Source organism: Etheostoma spectabile, chromosome 3 (genome assembly GCF_008692095.1).
Source record: "Etheostoma spectabile isolate EspeVRDwgs_2016 chromosome 3, UIUC_Espe_1.0, whole genome shotgun sequence".
Taxonomy (NCBI): Eukaryota; Metazoa; Chordata; class Actinopteri; order Perciformes; family Percidae; genus Etheostoma; species Etheostoma spectabile.
In genome coordinates, this window is record NC_045735.1 from 13,833,791 (window position 1) to 13,852,487 (window position 18,697).

Consider the following 18,697-nt stretch of genomic DNA (forward strand, 5'->3'; position numbering starts at 1 on the left):
CTCCAGACCTTAATCCCATAGAAAATCCGTGGAGGGAGCTGGAGGTTTGAGTTGCCAAACGTCAGTCTCCAAACCTTGATGACTTGGAGAAGATCTGCAAAGAGGAGTGGGACAAAATCCCTCCTGAGATGTGTCCAAACCTGGTGGCCAACTACAAGAAACTTCTGACCTCTGTGATTGCCAACAAGGGTTTTGCTACCAAGTACTAAGTCATGTTTTGCAGAGGGGTCAAATTCATCTTTCCCTCATTAAAATGCAAATCAATTTATAACAGTTCTGACATGCGTTATTCTGTCTCTCACTGTTCAAATAAATCTACCATTGTAATTATAGACTGATCATTTCTATGTCAGTGGGTAAATGTACAAAATCAGGAGGAGATCAAATACTTTTTTCCTCACTGTACATATTATAATTCGAAAGATATTCATCCAGTTGTTTATATAGAATTTTCAAGTATTTTGCTTGTACACGGGATATTGAAAATCAGTCTGTAGTTCTTAATTATCCCTTGATCCAAATTTTTCTTTAACTTAGGTGAGACAACAGCATGTTTATTTTGTCAGTCTATTTGCCTTGCCAGTCTATCTTATTGATGTACAGCACAAAAGGCTTAACTAGCATGAACTGTGTTGGCCTTTTGTGTGCACCATGAAAGAAGAGGCTTTGTGTGTTGTCTGTCTGTGCACATATATGCCATTGCGTCTTTGTTGGGGTGCAGAGCCCCTGGCCTCTTTGAGTGAAGGGAAATCTAGTTAAATCCTCCAGTATTTCATCTATTGTCTCAGGTCTATGTTAGAGCAACTACATACATTAGAGTCATTGAGAGATTTTTCAGGGTCTCAGTATGGCATGTTATTTACATTAATTAATTTACTAGAATAAATTGCCTGACAACAAAACTTGATCCACTATCATGCTTAAACCGGAAAGCAGTCGAACATCTGCATTGGTTATTGCTTAACTGTTTATTTGTTTCAAGATTAAGCCAAGGCCACATACTGATGGTTTTTCTCTGTGCCATATCCTGTCTCCAGGTATTTGCTTTGGGAAACAAGACATATGAACACTACAATGCAATGGGAAAATACGTTGACAAAAGGCTGGAAGAACTTGGGGCCAAGCGCATCTTTGACCTTGGTTTAGGAGATGACGATGGCAAGTAAGTGACCTGTTAACCATCTGAGTCAAAAAAGGAACTGATTACTAAACATTCTGTAAGTGCAAAATGCAACACAAAATAACATGGTGTGGACATCAATAAGTGATTCTGAGTACACTTCACGATAGGCACCCATAGCTTAGGAACTCCCTTTTCAAAGGTGCACCATAAGTTTCACAAGCCATTCAGATCAGACTGGGCTTTTTGGTAGGGTGGCTTAAAGAGACAGGCACTTCAACAGAGTGTTTCAGACACATACAGGTATATGCAGACAGGCAGTATGTGAAAAATGAGTTTTGAACATTATAGCAATAAACATTTTCTAGTAGAAAACCAAATACAAGTGTAAACCTGAAAATAATGTTTGCATGTCTCCTTTAGAAAGAAAAATTGTATAATTGTACATGGTTATATAAATAAGAAGTCTAATTTGTTGAGCAAATTCAAATGCATTTCTCAGCTGTCCTGGTTATGTCTTTCAGTCTGGAAGAGGACTTTGTTTCATGGAGAGAGCAGTTCTGGCCGGCTGTCTGTGAGCACTTTGGAGTTGAAGCCTCAGGAGATGAATCAAGGTTCATTCAAATTTCTCTTTTTTATTGTGTTTTTGTTTTTATCATTTTAATTTTTTACTTCTTTTCACATGCCCCATAATTATTTATTGCATTATCTTCACCCTAAACTTTACTCACTCACTCACTGTGTGTGTGGCGGTAATACGGTATACCGCAGGGAGAGAGAGAGAGATGCACCGATTGACCTGGTCTCGAAGAAGAACGGGTTCCGAGGTTTCAGTCTTAGTGTTTGCTATTCAGTTTCTGATTGATGTAGGCACAAGCCAACATTAGGGTGACGCCGTCTGAGCCTTACGTCATAATCTTTAATTAGTAACGATAATACTGCATACTGCTGTAAAATGGGGAGGAGGTTTGACGGTATCAAAATTTGGATACCGCCCAACTCTAGTGTCTGTGTGTCTGTCTGTTGAGGCTAACCCTGACCTTAAGTTATTTTTCCTTACAGCATACGGCAGTACGAGCTAAAGGAGCACACCGACCTGAACATGAACAAAGTGTACACAGGAGAGATTGGCCGCCTGAAGAGTTTTGAGGTCCAAAAGCCGTAAGTGCTTTGGCAAAGACGTTGCTCACCACCAAAACTCATTCATCATTAATGTGCTGTCGGCTCACATTTCACCCACATTTAGAACTAACTGCAAAGTTAACCAAAGGTAACTTTATTAAACTGAAGCTTTCCGCCCCCTAGTGGACATTAGAAGCATACTTCAGTACCTTTTTTTCTTTTTCTTTTTTTCTTTTTTTTTATCAAAAAATAATTAATTTATTTAAAGAGTAATAGATCTTTGTAGTCTTTTTATTAAAGGGAGATTTTACATTTCTTTTGTGACTATTTTCAACCCTTTGCATTTTTACATTTAAGTGTTGCTGTTTTATTTTATAGGCCCTTTGATTCGAAAAACCCTTTCTTGGCCCCAGTTACTGTCAACCGCAGACTCAACAAAGCCGGTAATAGACATCTTATGCACCTGGAACTAGACATAACAGGCTCCAAGATCAGGTGAGACCGGTTGTATCCACTGTATCTGTAGCACATTTCTGGATAATGCAATACAGGTCAAAGTCTGAATTTGTCACCTTCTGTGATTTAAGATATGAGTCAGGAGACCACGTTGCTGTTTTCCCCACAAATGACTCTGCGTTAGTGAACAAGCTGGGAGAAATCCTTGGAGTGGACCTTGATGTGGTTATCTCTCTCAACAACCTTGATGGTATGGCATTGAACGCCCGAAGCAGGTCGACTTGAACAGGTCGTCCCTCCCTTGATATCTAGACTTGCAGTATCTGCTCACTTAATGCAGAGGAAATGAATATTGTTATATTACTGCAATTGAATGTTATTGCTGTAATAACTATTGTTATAAATTAAATTTCATAGACCTTAGATGGCCATTAGATGTACTTTGTAGTTAGGCAGCTCCTGTTCAGTGTTTATTAACATCATTGAAAATGACCGTAAGAAAGACTTAGTTAGTACACAATCTATGGTTATCTCTTTGTAACTTCCTGTACCGATATGTAATTGTGACCAATCAAATATGAAATTAATTAAAGCCTGCTTTTCATAGACATTTAGTGCAGCAGGTAGCCATACTTATGTGTTAAATATTGTTGAAACACAAAATGAATTCCCTGAAAGTCAAGGTGACACGAAGATCTATCTAAGCAGTATGTTGACATGTACTGTTGGTGTTTATTTATATTTTGCCCTTGATAAACATTTCAAGCTTTTTATCAAACATTTATGATTATCAGTTGATCATGAAATGAATGTAGAGACAATTTTATATACCAAATAAACCTGTTTATATATTTTTAGAGGAGTCCAACAAGAAGCACCCATTCCCCTGCCCCACCACCTACCGCACAGCCCTCACTCACTACCTGGACATCACACAGCCTCCTCGCACCAATGTCCTCTATGAGCTGGCACAGTACGCCTCTGACCCCAAAGACCAGGAGAACATGCGCAAGATGGCCTCTTCCTCACCTGAGGGCAAGGTCAGTACCAGGTGGTAAAGGTTTTTGGGTGTAAGTTTTAGAATAGTGTTTAACCCCAAATTGAAATACAGTCATTATGTTGTTCATGTTATAGAAACACAGTTACATCTTGCTCATCTCTGTATGTTTGTGATGACCTTTTTGCAACCCTTTTCCACCTCTTTTTATACTTTGTCTTTTTGTTGTTGCCTCTACAGGCACTCTACCAGAGTTGGGTGTTAGGTGCCAGTAGAAACATCCTCGCTATCCTGGAAGATATGCCTTCTTTGAGGCCTCCTGTTGACCACCTGTGTGAGCTGCTGCCTCGTCTCCAGGCTCGCTATTATTCCATCGCCTCCTCCTCAAAGGTAATTCCCTGTTTGGCGGGTAGTCCTATCCTTTAAATTTTTGTCAGACTTATTTATTTTATTTATTTATTTATTTACAAATGTTCTCTGATATGCGTATAAGCAACAAAGTACACAGAAATGTTAGTCAGGTCTGAGAATTAAAATAGAGGGCTTTTTGGAACTCTGCTGTTCTGTAGGTTCACCCCAACAGCATCCACATCTGTGCCGTAGTGGTGGAGTACGAGACTGCAACAGGCCGCATCAACAAGGGAGTTGCGACCAACTGGCTGAAGAACAAACTAATCACCGACAATGGCCATAAGTCCACTGTTCCTATGTACATTCGCAAGTCTCAGTTCCGCCTGCCCTTCAAAACCACCAACCCAGTAATCATGATCGGCCCTGGGACAGGCATCGCTCCCTTCATGGGCTTTATCCAAGAAAGGGGCTGGCTCAAACAACAAGGTGTGTGTGTGTGTGTGTGTGTGTGTGTGTGTGTGTGTGTGTGTGTGTGCACCCAAGGACAGGTGACCCCAAAACCAGAGGGTGTGTGTGTGTGTGTGTGTGTGTGTGTGTGTGTGTGTGTGTGTGTGTGTGTGTGTGTGTGTGTGTGTGTGTGTGTGTGTGTGTGTGTGTGTGTGTGTGTGTGTGTGTGTGTGTGTGTGTGTGTGTGCTCGCGCACGTGTGGTGTGTGTGGTTTTGTGTGCGCGCGCACGTGTGTGTGTGTGTGTGCGCGCGCACGTGTGTCTGCGCGCGCACGTGTGTGTGCGCGCGCACGTGTGTACACACTGCCCTTAAAGGGAGGAAAAAGGCATTAAAGGGTTGATGGATACAAGTAATCCATGCTTTGATAATCTTAATTCAGTTAGTAGCATTCTCAGTTACTCTGAACATAGGCATATTAATTACTTTAGTAGGAATTGTGAACTAGTATGCTTACAAAAGTACTTGATGAATGTGTACAGTATGTCAAGATGTCATGATTTACTTGATCGGTTATACCTTTTTCAACCTCCAGTGGAAGAGCCTGAATGGAATAATGGTTTGTTTCCCTTTACAGGAAAGGAGGTTGGAGAGACGGTGATGTTTTTTGGCTGCAGACATAAGAACGAGGATTACATCTACCAGGAGGAGCTGGAAGAAGCAGAGAAGAATGGAGTTCTAACACAGCTTAATGTTGCTTTCTCCAGAGACCAGGAGCAAAAGGTATGTCTGACTAGCTCACTGGTGCTAGTGGCCCTTAGAGCTGAACAAAAATATTTTCATGTTATTTTAAAATATTGAACACCTTTTTGATCAAATAACATAATGAGAATAAGGAACAACACTGGAAAAATAATCAATTAGACATAAAGTGTTTGCACTGTATATTATTAATGTGTGATGATAAACCCTTTTATTGTCATGTGTTTGGAACTTTTCAAACAATGTTTTCACTTTCAAAAATGAAGGTGTACGTGCAGCATCTCCTGAAGAAAAATAAGGAGGCCATCTGGAAGCTGATTCACTCAGACAACGCTCATATCTACGTCTGCGGGTAATTAACACATTGGACCAGCAAAAGATTTACATTAAATGTCATGCATTTAAAAAGATCAGACTTTCACATTATTATATTTATGTTGTGACCTTAATGACTTGAATTAATATTGACTATCACTGAGACAAGTTCATATGAGGAATTAAGAACTTACAGTGGAGGGAAAACAAATGCTGACATTTGGAAACTCACACATTCTGTTTGGGGATTTAGCACCTTCTAGTGGGATAGTGAGAATTGGTTCATACTGCCATCATTTAGGAATCAAAAGCAAAGAACTTCTACCATGTTTAAGGTGAACATTGTTGCTGGCTGATGATCGGTTCTTTGATTAAAGGGAAATATCTTCCAGTATATGGATTAAAAAAAATTTAAAATATGGGGGGAAAAACAATGACGATCAGACTTCTACAGCAGGGCTCTTCAATATTTTTTAAGCCAAGGACCCCTTAACTGAAAGAGACAGGGACCCCCTACCACATATTGCATAAATTAAGTCTAATATTAAACTAGGCCTACAATAATGTGTAGTGCGACCCTTTATACACACCTTTTAGTGCATAGAATCCTAATCCTTTTTTTAAGATTATTTTTGGGGCATTTTTAGGCCTTTTATTGAAAGGAAAGCTGAAGACATGAAAGGGGAGAGAGAGGGGGAAATGACATGTAGCTAAGAGCCGCAGGTCGAGGAGTTACACCTCTTTATACGGGCGCCCGCTCTACCAGCTGAGCTATCTGGGCCAATTGTTGGCATCATTTTAATAAATCATCTTTTATGGGGCACAGTGAATCTTTAGGATTAATTGTATCTGTGGATGGCTATTTTAGTGACTACCTTACCCAGAGGCCAGCAAGCCTATCATCAATGTGGATTTATATTTGCTAATAATATGTGGTAATTATGTTTAGACATTTAAATTTTTGAAAACAACTTTCAAAAATTGACAATAATTTGGAGGGCCCCCCTGCAGTGACTCTGAGGACCCGCTTTGGGTCCCGGACCCCCTGTTGAAGATTTCTGTTCTAAAGTGATTCTCTTTCCTATTTAGGGATGCAAAGAACATGGCGAAGGATGTGCAGACAGCCCTGCATGAGATAGGAGAAGAACAGGGAGGCATGACACGCACGCAGGCCACTGATTACATCAAGAAACTGATGACCAAGGGACGCTACTCACAAGATGTCTGGAGTTAAAGAGCCTCAGAACCACCCTTAAGTCTCACTACTTAAGTGTTGGTTTTTAAAAAAAAATCTTTTTTATCAGAACTGAATATAAAAACATGAATCCCTTGTTTATCACCCTGGTTAATGAGAGCAAGCAGATGAGGCAAACACTACCTCGGCACAATTGTTGATAAACACATTCAGCAATTTCAGCATTACATTATGTATTTTGACCCCAGTGTGTATCTCCCAGGATCCTCACTTGAGCCGTGGTCTCCGACCAAACAATGGTTACCCTGTCTGGTTTGTCCCAGTCTCTGATATAAATTATTGAATTTGTGTAATTAGGATTTTGACTGCAATTTAGGTGCTTGGAGGTTGGGTATAGGGCTCGCTGGCTTGAAATTCCTCAATCAATACAAATGCAGTAAAGAGTAGTCTTCATTTCAGATTAAGTTTTGATTAGATTTATTTCTACATTAATAAGTCAATCAGAGCAGCTTTATCAACTGATGACGACCCGTGGGGGGGGCAGTGACTCACTGCGCCCTACTTCTGGATGTACGTGATATAATTCCATTGCTTAATAGATTGTGTGAACACTTGGAGACGCTTTAGACATGAAAGGGTGCTGATCTTAGTGTCTCAGAGCTGATCTTGTCGTACTTTTTATAGTACTTAAAATACAGTAAATATTTCCAAAAATACATTAGCATTCTGTGAGGAAAATGTTTGATTTAACGAAGTGCATCATACGTGCAATTACTTTTTCCTTTGTATTTTGACAAGGGATTCTGCCTGTTATGCATACTTGCTGTTTATTAAAATCAGTAACAGTAAACTTTTTAAAGGCACAAAAAGTCATGCAAAAGGGGAGATCATTCATAGAAAAACCTATTATGTGCATTTTATTTTATGCATGAAACATAATGAAATGAATTTGTAGGTACCCTGTAATAATTTTAAAATGTCATTTGAAATATTGGCATTGAAACAGAGGTTTTGTTTATTGTATATGCATCTGATAGCAGGAGTATGTAATGGAATTGTCTTGATTTTTGTCCAATCACATATGCACCACTACATGGAGAAGATGACCAGACATGGCAAAACATTTTGTTTCCCAGCATCTGTCTGTCAGTGCTTATCTCAGTACTTTTGTGTGAATATGGGGAGTTTGAGGAGGTCAGCAAACTCGTTGAAGTGCAGCCTGTGCCTTTTTTTAACACTGCCTTATGTATTATTTAGCATTTAAACCCTGACTCTTTTTACTAGTTCCTTTTTTTTTCCATGCTTACATTATGATAGAAAGTCACTTCATCCAGTACTGTCATTTTTTTTCCCCCTTTCCCTTTTATGATGTAATAATTGATTTTATCAAGGCATGCCTGTTTTTATGAATAAAATTGGAATAATTGGTTGGGTTAGTTACTGTTTTGTAATTATATAGGGTTAAAGTTAAAGAGTATATATCTATTATACAATTTATTCACCATCTCCACCATCTCCAAGATATGTACTGAACTATTGGTAAACATTATCTGAACAAAATCAAGTAATGGGGACTGATATGATAAATCCTGTTCTGGGTTACAGTACTACATCAGGGTCCAGAAACATTTCATATAAGAAAAGCACAGGTGGAACTAATATCATGATGATGACAAATTATGTTTCAATTAAGTTCCCCAGTAAGACAAAAACGGGCACATCAAAATGGAGGACAGCCATCAATGAATATAATTTATTACTTGCAATTGTGCTTTACTTACTGTGACTCAAAATCTGTGAAAAAGATCTGTTGGGTCAGTCATTCTCTCACACACACAGACGAAGACAACCTTGTTTTTGTCACCTCAGACAATGACATTTATTAGAAGTAACCACACATAACAAGTTCAAAGTATCTGCATGTGGACTTTCATTCTGCCTTGAAGATACACTTAACATACATTTTTAATAGCCGAAACTTGCAAAAACACAGATATGCGCCTCATTTTTTTGTGTCTATTTTTTGAGAACTTAGATGGAGATACCATCAGATATGCCAGAAATCGATGAATGTTAATTAAACCTATTTTATCTTTTTAAACAAATAGCACATGACCTGCCGCTCTAGCAGCAGATGGCGGTATTATAACTTATCTTTAAATGCGACCAATTCTTTCAAACAGGAAGTAGAAGTAGAAGAAGAAGTCGCTGCATAAGGGAAGTGTCGCAGACTACTCAGCTTAATTCTGTGGCGCTGCGTAGATGTCAACCTGGGTTTTTATCAGCTAATCAGAAGAAACAGATTTCATTGTATTTTTTAACTATATAAACGTCACAGAATGGCCACTGGTAAGTCAACATGTCTTTTGATTGCTTGTGTTTCTCGTATAAATAATGAAAAGTGTGCCGAATAGCATTGTAGCTAAATTAGCTGACCACCGCGAGGCCAGAAGAAGGGCTCCGTCTATCTCATGGAACATGGCTCATCTTTCACTAGAAGAACAAAGTTAGCTTTGCCGGTGTTTGAGTAAATGTTTTTTCAGTGCGGAGTTTAGCGTGTGCTCACACTTTACTGTACCTCTTTTGAAGCCATGTCCATAACTTTACTGTAACGTCAGTATATGGAAATGCCGCTGAGTTAGCAGGGCCTTGTCGCGACTAGCGCTAGCTAGCTAGCGTTAGCTCAAATTAGCTCACGGTGTCTGCTAGTTAGCATGAATTCGCCTTTGTTTATATCAATGCTGTTGTTTCCCTGCTAAACGAGACTAGCTTTGCGCTACTGTACTTTCACAACAAGTTGGTAATATTCACATCCAAACAGTTTAGTTTAAAGCGAACTACCGAGGTCGGGTAGCAATTATAAACCTATGGTAGTTTGTCTCGTTTCAAGACTTAGCCCAAGCCTAGACCAAATTGACCGCCATTTTTACCGAATTGGCGTGGTGACGGGATTGTCTTGGTGTTGGCGGCACTTATCTTACAGCAAAAATACACTGCTGGGTACTGGGTGGGTTGCATGCTAGCAAGACATGAATGCTAGGAACTCTGCCATTGCTTCTGACAAACTGGAGTTTGTTCTCGGACTATGTGCCTACTGTTACGGCCTCTAAATAATTAGGATGGCTTAAAGGCAAAAGTACATTACTTGTACTTGGGAAATATAGTGTGTGTGTGTGTGTGTGTGTGTGTGTGATAAATCCTGGCCAACCTTTTGTAGTAACAAGAAACCATTTTATTTCCTTCAGATTCGGGATACGGTGGCTCACAAAGGTAATGAACAAACATGCATCTCATTGATTTCCTATGTTAAATCGTTGTACACAATATTAAAAAACATAACTGACACATTAGTTTTAAAATCCATCTATAACCTGCAGCTAACGGCTTATGTCATGTGTTTGTAGCTATGGGTCATATGGCGGACAGCAGAGTGGACAGGTAAGACCCTACCCCAATTTATTTATCTGTTAGCGTTATAATTTTAAATAAGCTTTTGGGCGTGGGATAATAACATGTCTTGGTCATTCTGATTGACAGGGTTATGGACAAGGAAATGGCAGTGGCGCTGGCTCTTATGGGGGGCAGAGTTACAGTGGCTATGGACAACAAGGTGTGGCGACACAAGGTATAGTATGTCTTTAGTATTTAATTGAAGCAATTTGAAAAAACCCGATGATTGGTACATCTGTACTGATGATTCTCACCTAACACTTAATCTTTATTTGGCCAACCTAGCTGTAAGGTTATTACCTCAATGGGTTTATACTAATGAAGACCACAGTATTATGTCACTTCCAACAGTTTTCTAGAATCCATTGTACATAGGAAGGAAGACAGTCAATGGTAACAAATTGATAATTGTGTTTATTATATTTCATATAAAGAGTGCGCTCCTGTAACTTTTACGAGCAAAAAAATACGGTGGTGACATCACTGTAATAGCCCCACGCCACTGCAGCGATGCGGCTATTGTTGCAGCCTTATACTGATAGAAAAGTTGCTGAAGAATTGAAGATTCTTTTTTGGTTTTTGTAAGACCATTTTCATTGACCATAAAACGATGGATTAAACAGTGCATTGTTTTGAAAGAGGTTTGATTTTTCTTTTGTAAAATCTTTTTGACAGACGGTTATGGCCAGGCTCCCCAACAGAGCTTTGATAATTATGGACAGGAGCCATCTGGGTAAGCTGCTAATATCACATTGTTAGGGACCTTCTTGAAATGTCAGTGTTGTAGTCTGTGCAGCACGATTCACACTGACATTCTTTACTTTTTTATTTGTAATGGCTTAGTAACATTAAGATGTAAAATGTTAAGATTCTAACATACAAGAATTAAAGCACAATTAAACAATCTAAAACCAAAGGCATAATCTAATTTGTAGATATACTGAAGTGCTAGTCTGTTTACGCAATATAGTTTATTTTTCTGTTTTCTGCTTCACTTTATGGTTTATTTTTAATTGACAACTGCTTGTCTTACCATCCTGATAACCAATAAAAACATCTCAATAGATTAAAAATATTTGGCATCACTGTTGTGCTAACTGTAATGATTTTTGCTAAAAACCACTTCAAGGTATGGCGATAAGTTGTCGTCAACATCGTCTTCTTACGGCCATCAAGGTTCCTATGGTAGCCAGGGTCAAGGAGGAGACAGCTATGGACAGCAAAGCTCTTTTGGTGGGCAAGGAGGTGGTGGCAGCGGAGGCAGCTATGGAAGATGGAGCGAAGGTACAAATAACTAGCTTTTGAATTAATATAGATTGTAATTACTCAACGAGCAGTTGCTTTGGGGTCGCTGGCCTTTTCCACTCTTGTGGAGTGGTGCCCTTGTACCTCTGTCTTTTAGTGAAGCCTACAAGGAGGATGCATTGTAATAAGACTATCAACAAGCTTCCCGATTAAAGGCTTTATCCAGAATGACATAACACAGAAATGCACGCACTTTATTTAGCAAATATGGGGCCTTTTTTTTGTTTGTTTGTTTACCATTTTATAATTCATACCATTAAATGACGCCAATATCAACTTGTGAGGTTAGCTAGTTTTTCAACCAGCAATCTGCTTGTATAAACTCACAAAACGTAAGATGTTACACCAATTTTCCTTTCTGAAACCGAAAAAAATGGTACATCTTGTTTCTAGTTCACCTTACTGAAGGTCTCACGGGATGAGACTAAATGACAAGTATGAAAATATTTTCCTTCACAACCATTGATACCGGCAGCAATGCAAATTTGCGAGTTCAATGAAAGGTTTGAATATTTGCACCAGCTTATCTCCCGCCGACAGTTAGGATATTGGTGGAACAGTGTGAGATCCTTTTGGGGGAAATGAAGGTGAAGCGAGTAAGATTGTCAGATCCGGTGTGAGCAGACGAGAGGAGTTATGAAGTTTCATGATGAAGATATCATGTGAATGTATGTTGGCTTGACTCTGCAGTTTTAGAATGCATAAATGCTGTAGTTCCTCAAGCCCAATGGAGGTGTCTTGTTTCCCGACTTCTGAGTGGAGTGATGGGTGTTTGGCTCCCGAGACTTCAGCCCATGTACCCCACTGCTTTCAGACCACAGTTGGGAAGCAGAAAAAAGCTACTGTACGCTATATTGAGTTCCCTGTTGACAAAATGCAAGTCAATTTAATGTCCTTGGGTTAATGGGTAGCCTCTGTCTTGGGCTTTTGTTGTGAAAGGTAAGAACAGAAGATTGTTTCTGCTATTGCTGGCATTTTTGTGCTACTGGATTGGCTCGCTGAAGTGGGCAAGCGTTACTGTCTAGCTCTGAGTTAAGGTTGGGTAGTACTGAATAAATCTCTCTGTACACTAGGTGAAGGAGGTGTTCAGGGTGGGAGGTATGGACGTGACCAAGGAGATCGTAACGAAGGAGGAGGGGGCTACAGAGGCAGAGGCCGTGGCGGCTATGACCGTGGCGGATATGACCGCAGTGGTGGCTATGACCGTGGTGGAAGAGGTGGACCTCCTGGTATGGGGTAAGTTGCATAGTGCCACTGCCCCCAAGGTACTTCCTAAACACTGTAAAATATGAGACATGACTTGTTACTCAACACCAACTATTAACTAAAAACATCCCAATAGATGATTTTCACCACTCATCTGCTTTGTGCCCCGGAACCCCAAACGTTAGTAATTTTCATCTGAAGTTGTCACATGAGTAACATTCACCACCCGTCTGCATTGTGCTCCAGGTGCCTGTACCTTTTTTTTTTTTTTTTTTTTTTTAATTATTTTTAAATTTGATTTACCAGACAATTTCAAGACTTGCTGGTGTTATACCCACATTGCTGTTAAGATCAAATGGCCTTTACGTGGGGATTAATTAAAAATTAGTTGTTTGACCGAAGATCTACTTGTTCTTATTGGGGTCTTAGATAAAGCTATGACTGACTGAACATGTCGGCCCAAAGAGGAGCTTAAAAGGCACCACTAGGGTTGCTAAGAGTCAGGATTTCCCAAGGGACGTTAAGCTTGTCAATTTTGAAATATTCGCATGATTTGAAATAGAAACAATTACTTTGTTTAACAAACCTATTTGAAGGGGAAATCCACATACACAGCAATATTAGGTCTTATGGCATGTTTCAGTGCACACTTTAATCACATACATCCTGGTAATTGGCCAGCGTCCCATTAAATAGAATTAACCCTCTGCGTGTGCAGTGCATGCTCCTATCACATGTGCAGCCAACACTACTGTCCTGTCTGAGCCAAAGGACTATATGCTTTCATAACTTTTCATTATGACTGGAAAGAATATAGATTTTATAATCCGTTAACCCTGTCAGGGTTGATATGCAGTGAGTTCCTTGGTAGTTATTACCTGCATTCTGGTTGGAGCGGTTAACTTTATTGCTGATGCGCACGGCTATCCGGTGAAAGCTAGGTTGCCCTGGTAAAAGAGCTAAACATGGAGCTAACGATGCTCTGTTTGCACGGTTAGCGCTGACAGCGATCCCCGTTTGTTCCTTTTTCTCTCCCTTTGTGATCTACTGTTTAGCGGTGTGAGCACGAATAATTTTTAAAATGGATTTGTTTTGAAAAATGGTCCGCCAGGCAATAAGAACCCCGTCCTTGGCAACAGTCTGTTATGACAGAGCTTGGAATGCTGTGATTGACCGATCCAAATTGAGTATTCAACCATGCTGTGTATAGTGTGTATAACCAATCGTTGCTATGTAAAACAGACCGTTGCCATGGACGAAGTTCTGATCATGGACTCTGCATGGCCATAAAGTCCTATTGCACACAACCCACGTTGTCTTGAATTTTTCTAAGCACTGTAACCCATTAGTGAACTAACTTACCACAAGCCATGTTTCACCTTAAATGCCTACATGGAGAAAGGTTTGTTTCTCTCTGCATTCAACATGGTAAATAAAACCTGATCAGATAACTCCTATATTTCTGTTATTCCTGTTAATTCCCATGGACAGTTTTCCTTCCCAATTCCCTAACTTTTGCCACACTAGGCACCAGAGACCTTGTTGTACAACCATATCCGAGACAATGGGCCAGGCTTGTTGATTCTGCACAAGGAGTGAGAGAGAGATATAACTTTTGCATTTTCAGAGGCTTTATTACATTAAACAAAAATGAAAAACCTCTACCTAAAGTTTTCTGTATGGTGACAATGGTGCACACATTAAGATGATGAAACGCATGAAGATATGTGCTCTACTGAGATGTGCTATGAACTATCATTTTCACCAATGGGGAAACTGTCCCCCCCCCCCCCCCCCCTTTTTTTTTAATTTTTTTTTTTTTAAATATATAAAAGGTCCTGCAAAATTAACACTTCTCAGTTTTGAAGAGATTCTAGTTAAGGTGCCCATCTCAGGAGGGCTGTGTTTCTTGTGTGCGGAGGAGAATTTTTATTTTTTTTATTTAAAGAATAGAAACGGCACTAAAACGATGCCCTTAGACCTGGAGTCACATCTTCAGCTGCTTCACATTCAACAGGTTTCATTGAAGTGTTGTATATTTGACTAATGGCGAACATGTGTGTTTTTTTTTTAACATGGATCTACATTTTATACTACAGGTGTTCAGAGTGAATGAACTTAAACTTCGACCTCAGTTAAAGGATCTCATAAACTCAGTGGAAGATTGCTTATCACATGAATTTGGCTAATGTTAAAGTCAGCTGGTTTCCCAGCTCTTGGTATCCAATCTGGTTTGTTAATAAAAGTACCAAATTCATTGTAAATGGTGACTAAGATGTAGTGATTGTCTTCGCTCATCTACCTAATTGTTCAGTCAGAGCTGCCTAGTCGTCTGTTCATTGATCTTTAATGTCAAAGACTAACTCATTCCTCGTGTGAGACATTTCCACCATAGTCGCACACCCTGGCAGGAGTGCATACTGATGGGGATGTAGGGGAGCTTTGAGCTCTCAGTTGGGACAAAGGAAAAGCCATCATATCTCCAATTTTTTCCTCTGCAGAGGTGGTGACCGTGGTGGCTACAAAAATTACGGTGGTAAGTGACGAGCATCAGAACTGTGTCGGTGGGGGAGGAAAGAACTTAAGTTAGCAAAGAAAGGGAGGGGGATTTAAAGAAACTTGGTGAATGCCACCATTTTCATGTCCAGATCCCAAGGGACTCAACCTATTAATCTTAACAGTTTCTCTTAAATGACTTCAGATATGGTAAAAACATGGAGCCTGAGTTTTAAAATAATGGTATTGTTGCATGAAGACGAGGGCTGATTGTAAATGACCAGGTGCTCCCAGGACGAAAAAGGAACTTTCTAAAACTGGAGACATTTTGATTGTTCATTTCTGGTGTAAGCTCAAGAAAAAAAACTCAGAACAATTCTGTTCTTGTTGCACGGTGTTGGTATGTGATGCAACGGTATGAAAACACCCATCAGAGCTGTAAACATGGACATTTTTTTATTTTCTTTGCAATTATGCATTGCTAGGGATGAAGTTAATTATTTGTGTGAAATCGAATTAAGATTCCTTACTCAAGTGTTCTCGTTCACCCTCTCCTGTGTTTTATAGGCTCACGAGACTTCGACTCAAGGGATGAACCAGGTAAGACTCTTTGAGGGTTAATAACCTGAAATGTACTGATAAATGGACTATATTTTAAAATCTGTCCGTCACTGTAAATGAATATCATTCTTTAATACCTAGTGTGGAAAGTTACTTGATAGCACATGCCAGTTGTAGTTGTTTCATAACTGAAATTCCTTGTAGCATTATTGTATTTGAACTTTAGTATTTTAATGTTAGAGGATTTAAATACACTGAATATAATTTCAAAAAAATCTAGATTGTGTAGCACCATATAGATGGATTATTTGATTATTATACTTATTGTATGAGAATGAACACTTTAAACGGTCTACTTCTGGCTGTGTGATGGACACAGTATCTCCATATACAGCTACGCCTAATAGTCATTGCTGACCTCTTCATCGATCTCTTCCTCAGCTGGTGAGCAGGACAACTCTGACAACAACACCATTTTTGTCCAGGGACTGGGAGAAGATGCCACGGTTCAGGAAGTCGGGGACTTCTTTAAGCAAATTGGTATCATCAAGGTATTTAATTATTCTCTTGGTGTGTTGTTACTCAATTACACAGGATCATGGCGTGCGTGCGTGCGTGTGTGTGGTAATTAGTGATATCTTTTAAATAGAGGTTTAAAGACAAGCCTGTATCGGCCAAAATAAATCAGCCTTCAGCTGACCCTGATTTCTAAAGATCAGCATTGGCCAGAGAGAACCCGGTCGACCTCTGAAATGAATTATTGTACTTCATACTTCCTCCCTTTTATTGTCTCTTTATCCTTTTGAACCAGTCACATTAAGCTTTAGTTTAGTGTTAACTTATTAATGCATAAATACCTGGCCCACACCGGTATAGAAACCAAACAAAATGTAATCTCTGGTAATGTTTTCATCTTGTTCTTTTAGTTGAACAAGAAGACCGGCCTGCCAATGATCAACATCTACTCTGACAAGGCCACTGGTCAGCCAAAGGGAGAATGCACAGTGTCATTTGATGACCCGCCCTCTGCCAAAGCGGCTATTAACTGGTTTGATGGTAAGAGCACTGTCGTATTTTCCAATTTCTCATACACACATCATTCAGGATCCCCTTTATTTTATTTTTTAACTGATGTTTTCATTTCAGGCAAGGAGTTCAATGGCAGACCCATCAAAGTATCATTTGCCACCCGCAGAGCTGAGTTCACACAGAGAGGAGGAGGAGCAGCAGGAGGAGGGGGGCGAGGGGGACGAGGAGGTGGGTATTGATGGAGCTGTCCCAGGGCTCAAATAGTAATCAGATATCTAGTTTGAAAACTGAATTGCTTGTGTTAATGCTGCTATCCCTGACGGTTTTTGACTTTTCTGTCTCTTTCAGGTTTCAGAGGTCGTGGTGCTGGTGGTGGTGGAGGAGGACCCAGCTTTGACATTAAGGGAGGAGACTGGCCCTGTCCCAACAGGTTTGTATGCCTTTTATGTAAGTTAACAAAGGCTAACTTACAGATGAAGGGGCACATTTAGCTGCTTTGTGAAGGGTTTTTTTTATTATTAAATATGTATAAAATATCAATCTGATTTCTCTGTCCTTAGCTCTTGTGGCAACATGAATTTTGCACGGCGGCAAGAGTGTAACAAGTGTGGCGCTCCCAAACCAGGAGATGGAGGAGGATTTGGAGGCAAGTGTTTATTTATTTATTTTAATTATTTTTTTAACTTGATTTCAATTCTGGAGAAAGTTGTTCCAGGCCTTCCCTACTAGCTGTGCATACTCCTGAAAACATAAGATTGTGTTATCCATTCTGACTCTTGCGGCGAGTTATTTCTTCCCATGGACCAAACTGTTGGTCTCCGCGGTCGGCCCGGCAGGCTGGTTATTCAACAGCTGTCCACTCTCGTGCTAACATGTGGCCGGCGCATTTACGGAGTCGGTGAAATGGATAATTGCATCACATGAAAAAATATACATATTTAAAGTGTCAATTAGAGCAGCAGAGACTAATTGATTAAGTTGTCAACAATTTAATAAACAACTATTTTGATCTTTAAATTCTGATTCCAGCTTCAAATGTGAATTTTTTTTTTTTTTTTTTTTTATTATTCCTTTGAATGCACCACAAGGTTTACCAGTATTAGTCGTGTTTTTGTTTTTCTGACAAGCAGTGACCGGTGCTAGTTTGTCTTTTAGCCCACAGCTTTAGCCAGGTGCCAGGACAAAGTGGACCAGGCCGTGACATGTTTTTCCAGCTTTTGATTTCAGTACCTCACATGCTCCTTCTAAAAAGGACTGACTATGATTTATGGTGATGCATAAATTGTGGGATTACCATTCCTTGTGTCATGTGATAGTCCAGATTTTTGGGGTAATGCATATAAAATAAGAACAAGCAGTCAAATACTGATTTGGTCGTTGATTACCATAGCAATGATCAATGCTTCAGTTCTGAAGTCTTTACACTGGCTTCCTGTGCCTCAAAGAATTGATTTCAAAGTACTTTTGCTAGTTTAAAAATCACTCAATGGTTTAGGGCCAAAATACATTTCTGATCTGCTACTACACTATGACCCCCCCAGACCTCTCAGGTCATCTGGGACAGGTCTGCTTTCTGTCCTTAGAGTCAGAACTAAACAGGGTGAAGCAGCTTTCAGTTTCTATGCTCCTCATATCTGGAATAAACTCCCAGAAACCTGTAGGTCCGCTGCTACAGTTCTTTTAAATCAAGGCTGAAGACCTTTCTTTTTGATGCTGCCTTTCTTTAAATGACTGTTCACTTCTTTAATGTTTAATTTCTTATGCTGCACTGTAACTTTTATTCTTGTGTTTTGTGTCTTAATGGTCTTATTTTTAACTGTTTATTCACGTTTTTTATCTGTTTTTATTTTTTAACTTTTTTAACTGATTTTGTGTAAAGCACTTTCAA

General features: G+C 39.6%; 2 protein-coding genes across 7 annotated transcripts in view; both read left to right on the forward strand.

Moving 5' to 3' along the window:
- porb (P450 (cytochrome) oxidoreductase b) overlaps window positions 1–8,188 on the forward strand; it is a 56,624-nt gene extending 48,436 nt beyond the window's left edge. For 2 of the 3 annotated variants that reach the window (XM_032507252.1, XM_032507255.1), the window contains 11 exons: window positions 1,038–1,162; window positions 1,645–1,734; window positions 2,183–2,281; window positions 2,621–2,737; window positions 2,830–2,948; window positions 3,557–3,738; window positions 3,936–4,085; window positions 4,265–4,532; window positions 5,128–5,273; window positions 5,519–5,604; window positions 6,657–8,188. In XM_032507252.1, the coding sequence (XP_032363143.1) occupies window positions 1,038–1,162; window positions 1,645–1,734; window positions 2,183–2,281; window positions 2,621–2,737; window positions 2,830–2,948; window positions 3,557–3,738; window positions 3,936–4,085; window positions 4,265–4,532; window positions 5,128–5,273; window positions 5,519–5,604; window positions 6,657–6,801 (1,527 nt within the window). In that variant the 3' untranslated portion in view covers window positions 6,802–8,188. The remainder of the gene's footprint in view (window positions 1–1,037; window positions 1,163–1,644; window positions 1,735–2,182; window positions 2,282–2,620; window positions 2,738–2,829; window positions 2,949–3,556; window positions 3,739–3,935; window positions 4,086–4,264; window positions 4,533–5,127; window positions 5,274–5,518; window positions 5,605–6,656) is intronic. The other variant, XR_004328411.1, reaches the window with a different exon arrangement.
- A 744-nt stretch (window positions 8,189–8,932) lies between these two features.
- taf15 (TAF15 RNA polymerase II, TATA box binding protein (TBP)-associated factor) overlaps window positions 8,933–18,697 on the forward strand; it is an 11,397-nt gene continuing 1,632 nt past the window's right edge. The window contains exons 1-14 of one of the 4 annotated variants that reach the window (XM_032507258.1): window positions 8,933–9,111; window positions 10,008–10,032; window positions 10,167–10,200; window positions 10,300–10,387; window positions 10,888–10,945; window positions 11,342–11,496; window positions 12,591–12,753; window positions 15,225–15,259; window positions 15,787–15,819; window positions 16,222–16,331; window positions 16,707–16,836; window positions 16,927–17,037; window positions 17,158–17,239; window positions 17,370–17,455. In XM_032507258.1, the coding sequence (XP_032363149.1) occupies window positions 9,102–9,111; window positions 10,008–10,032; window positions 10,167–10,200; window positions 10,300–10,387; window positions 10,888–10,945; window positions 11,342–11,496; window positions 12,591–12,753; window positions 15,225–15,259; window positions 15,787–15,819; window positions 16,222–16,331; window positions 16,707–16,836; window positions 16,927–17,037; window positions 17,158–17,239; window positions 17,370–17,455 (1,120 nt within the window). In that variant the 5' untranslated portion in view covers window positions 8,933–9,101. Of the gene's footprint in view, window positions 9,112–10,007; window positions 10,033–10,166; window positions 10,201–10,299; window positions 10,388–10,887; window positions 10,946–11,341; window positions 11,497–12,590; window positions 12,754–15,224; window positions 15,260–15,786; window positions 15,820–16,221; window positions 16,332–16,706; window positions 16,837–16,926; window positions 17,038–17,157; window positions 17,240–17,369; window positions 17,456–18,697 lie in introns of those variants that run through there. The other 3 variants (XM_032507261.1, XM_032507262.1, XM_032507266.1) reach the window with 3 other exon arrangements.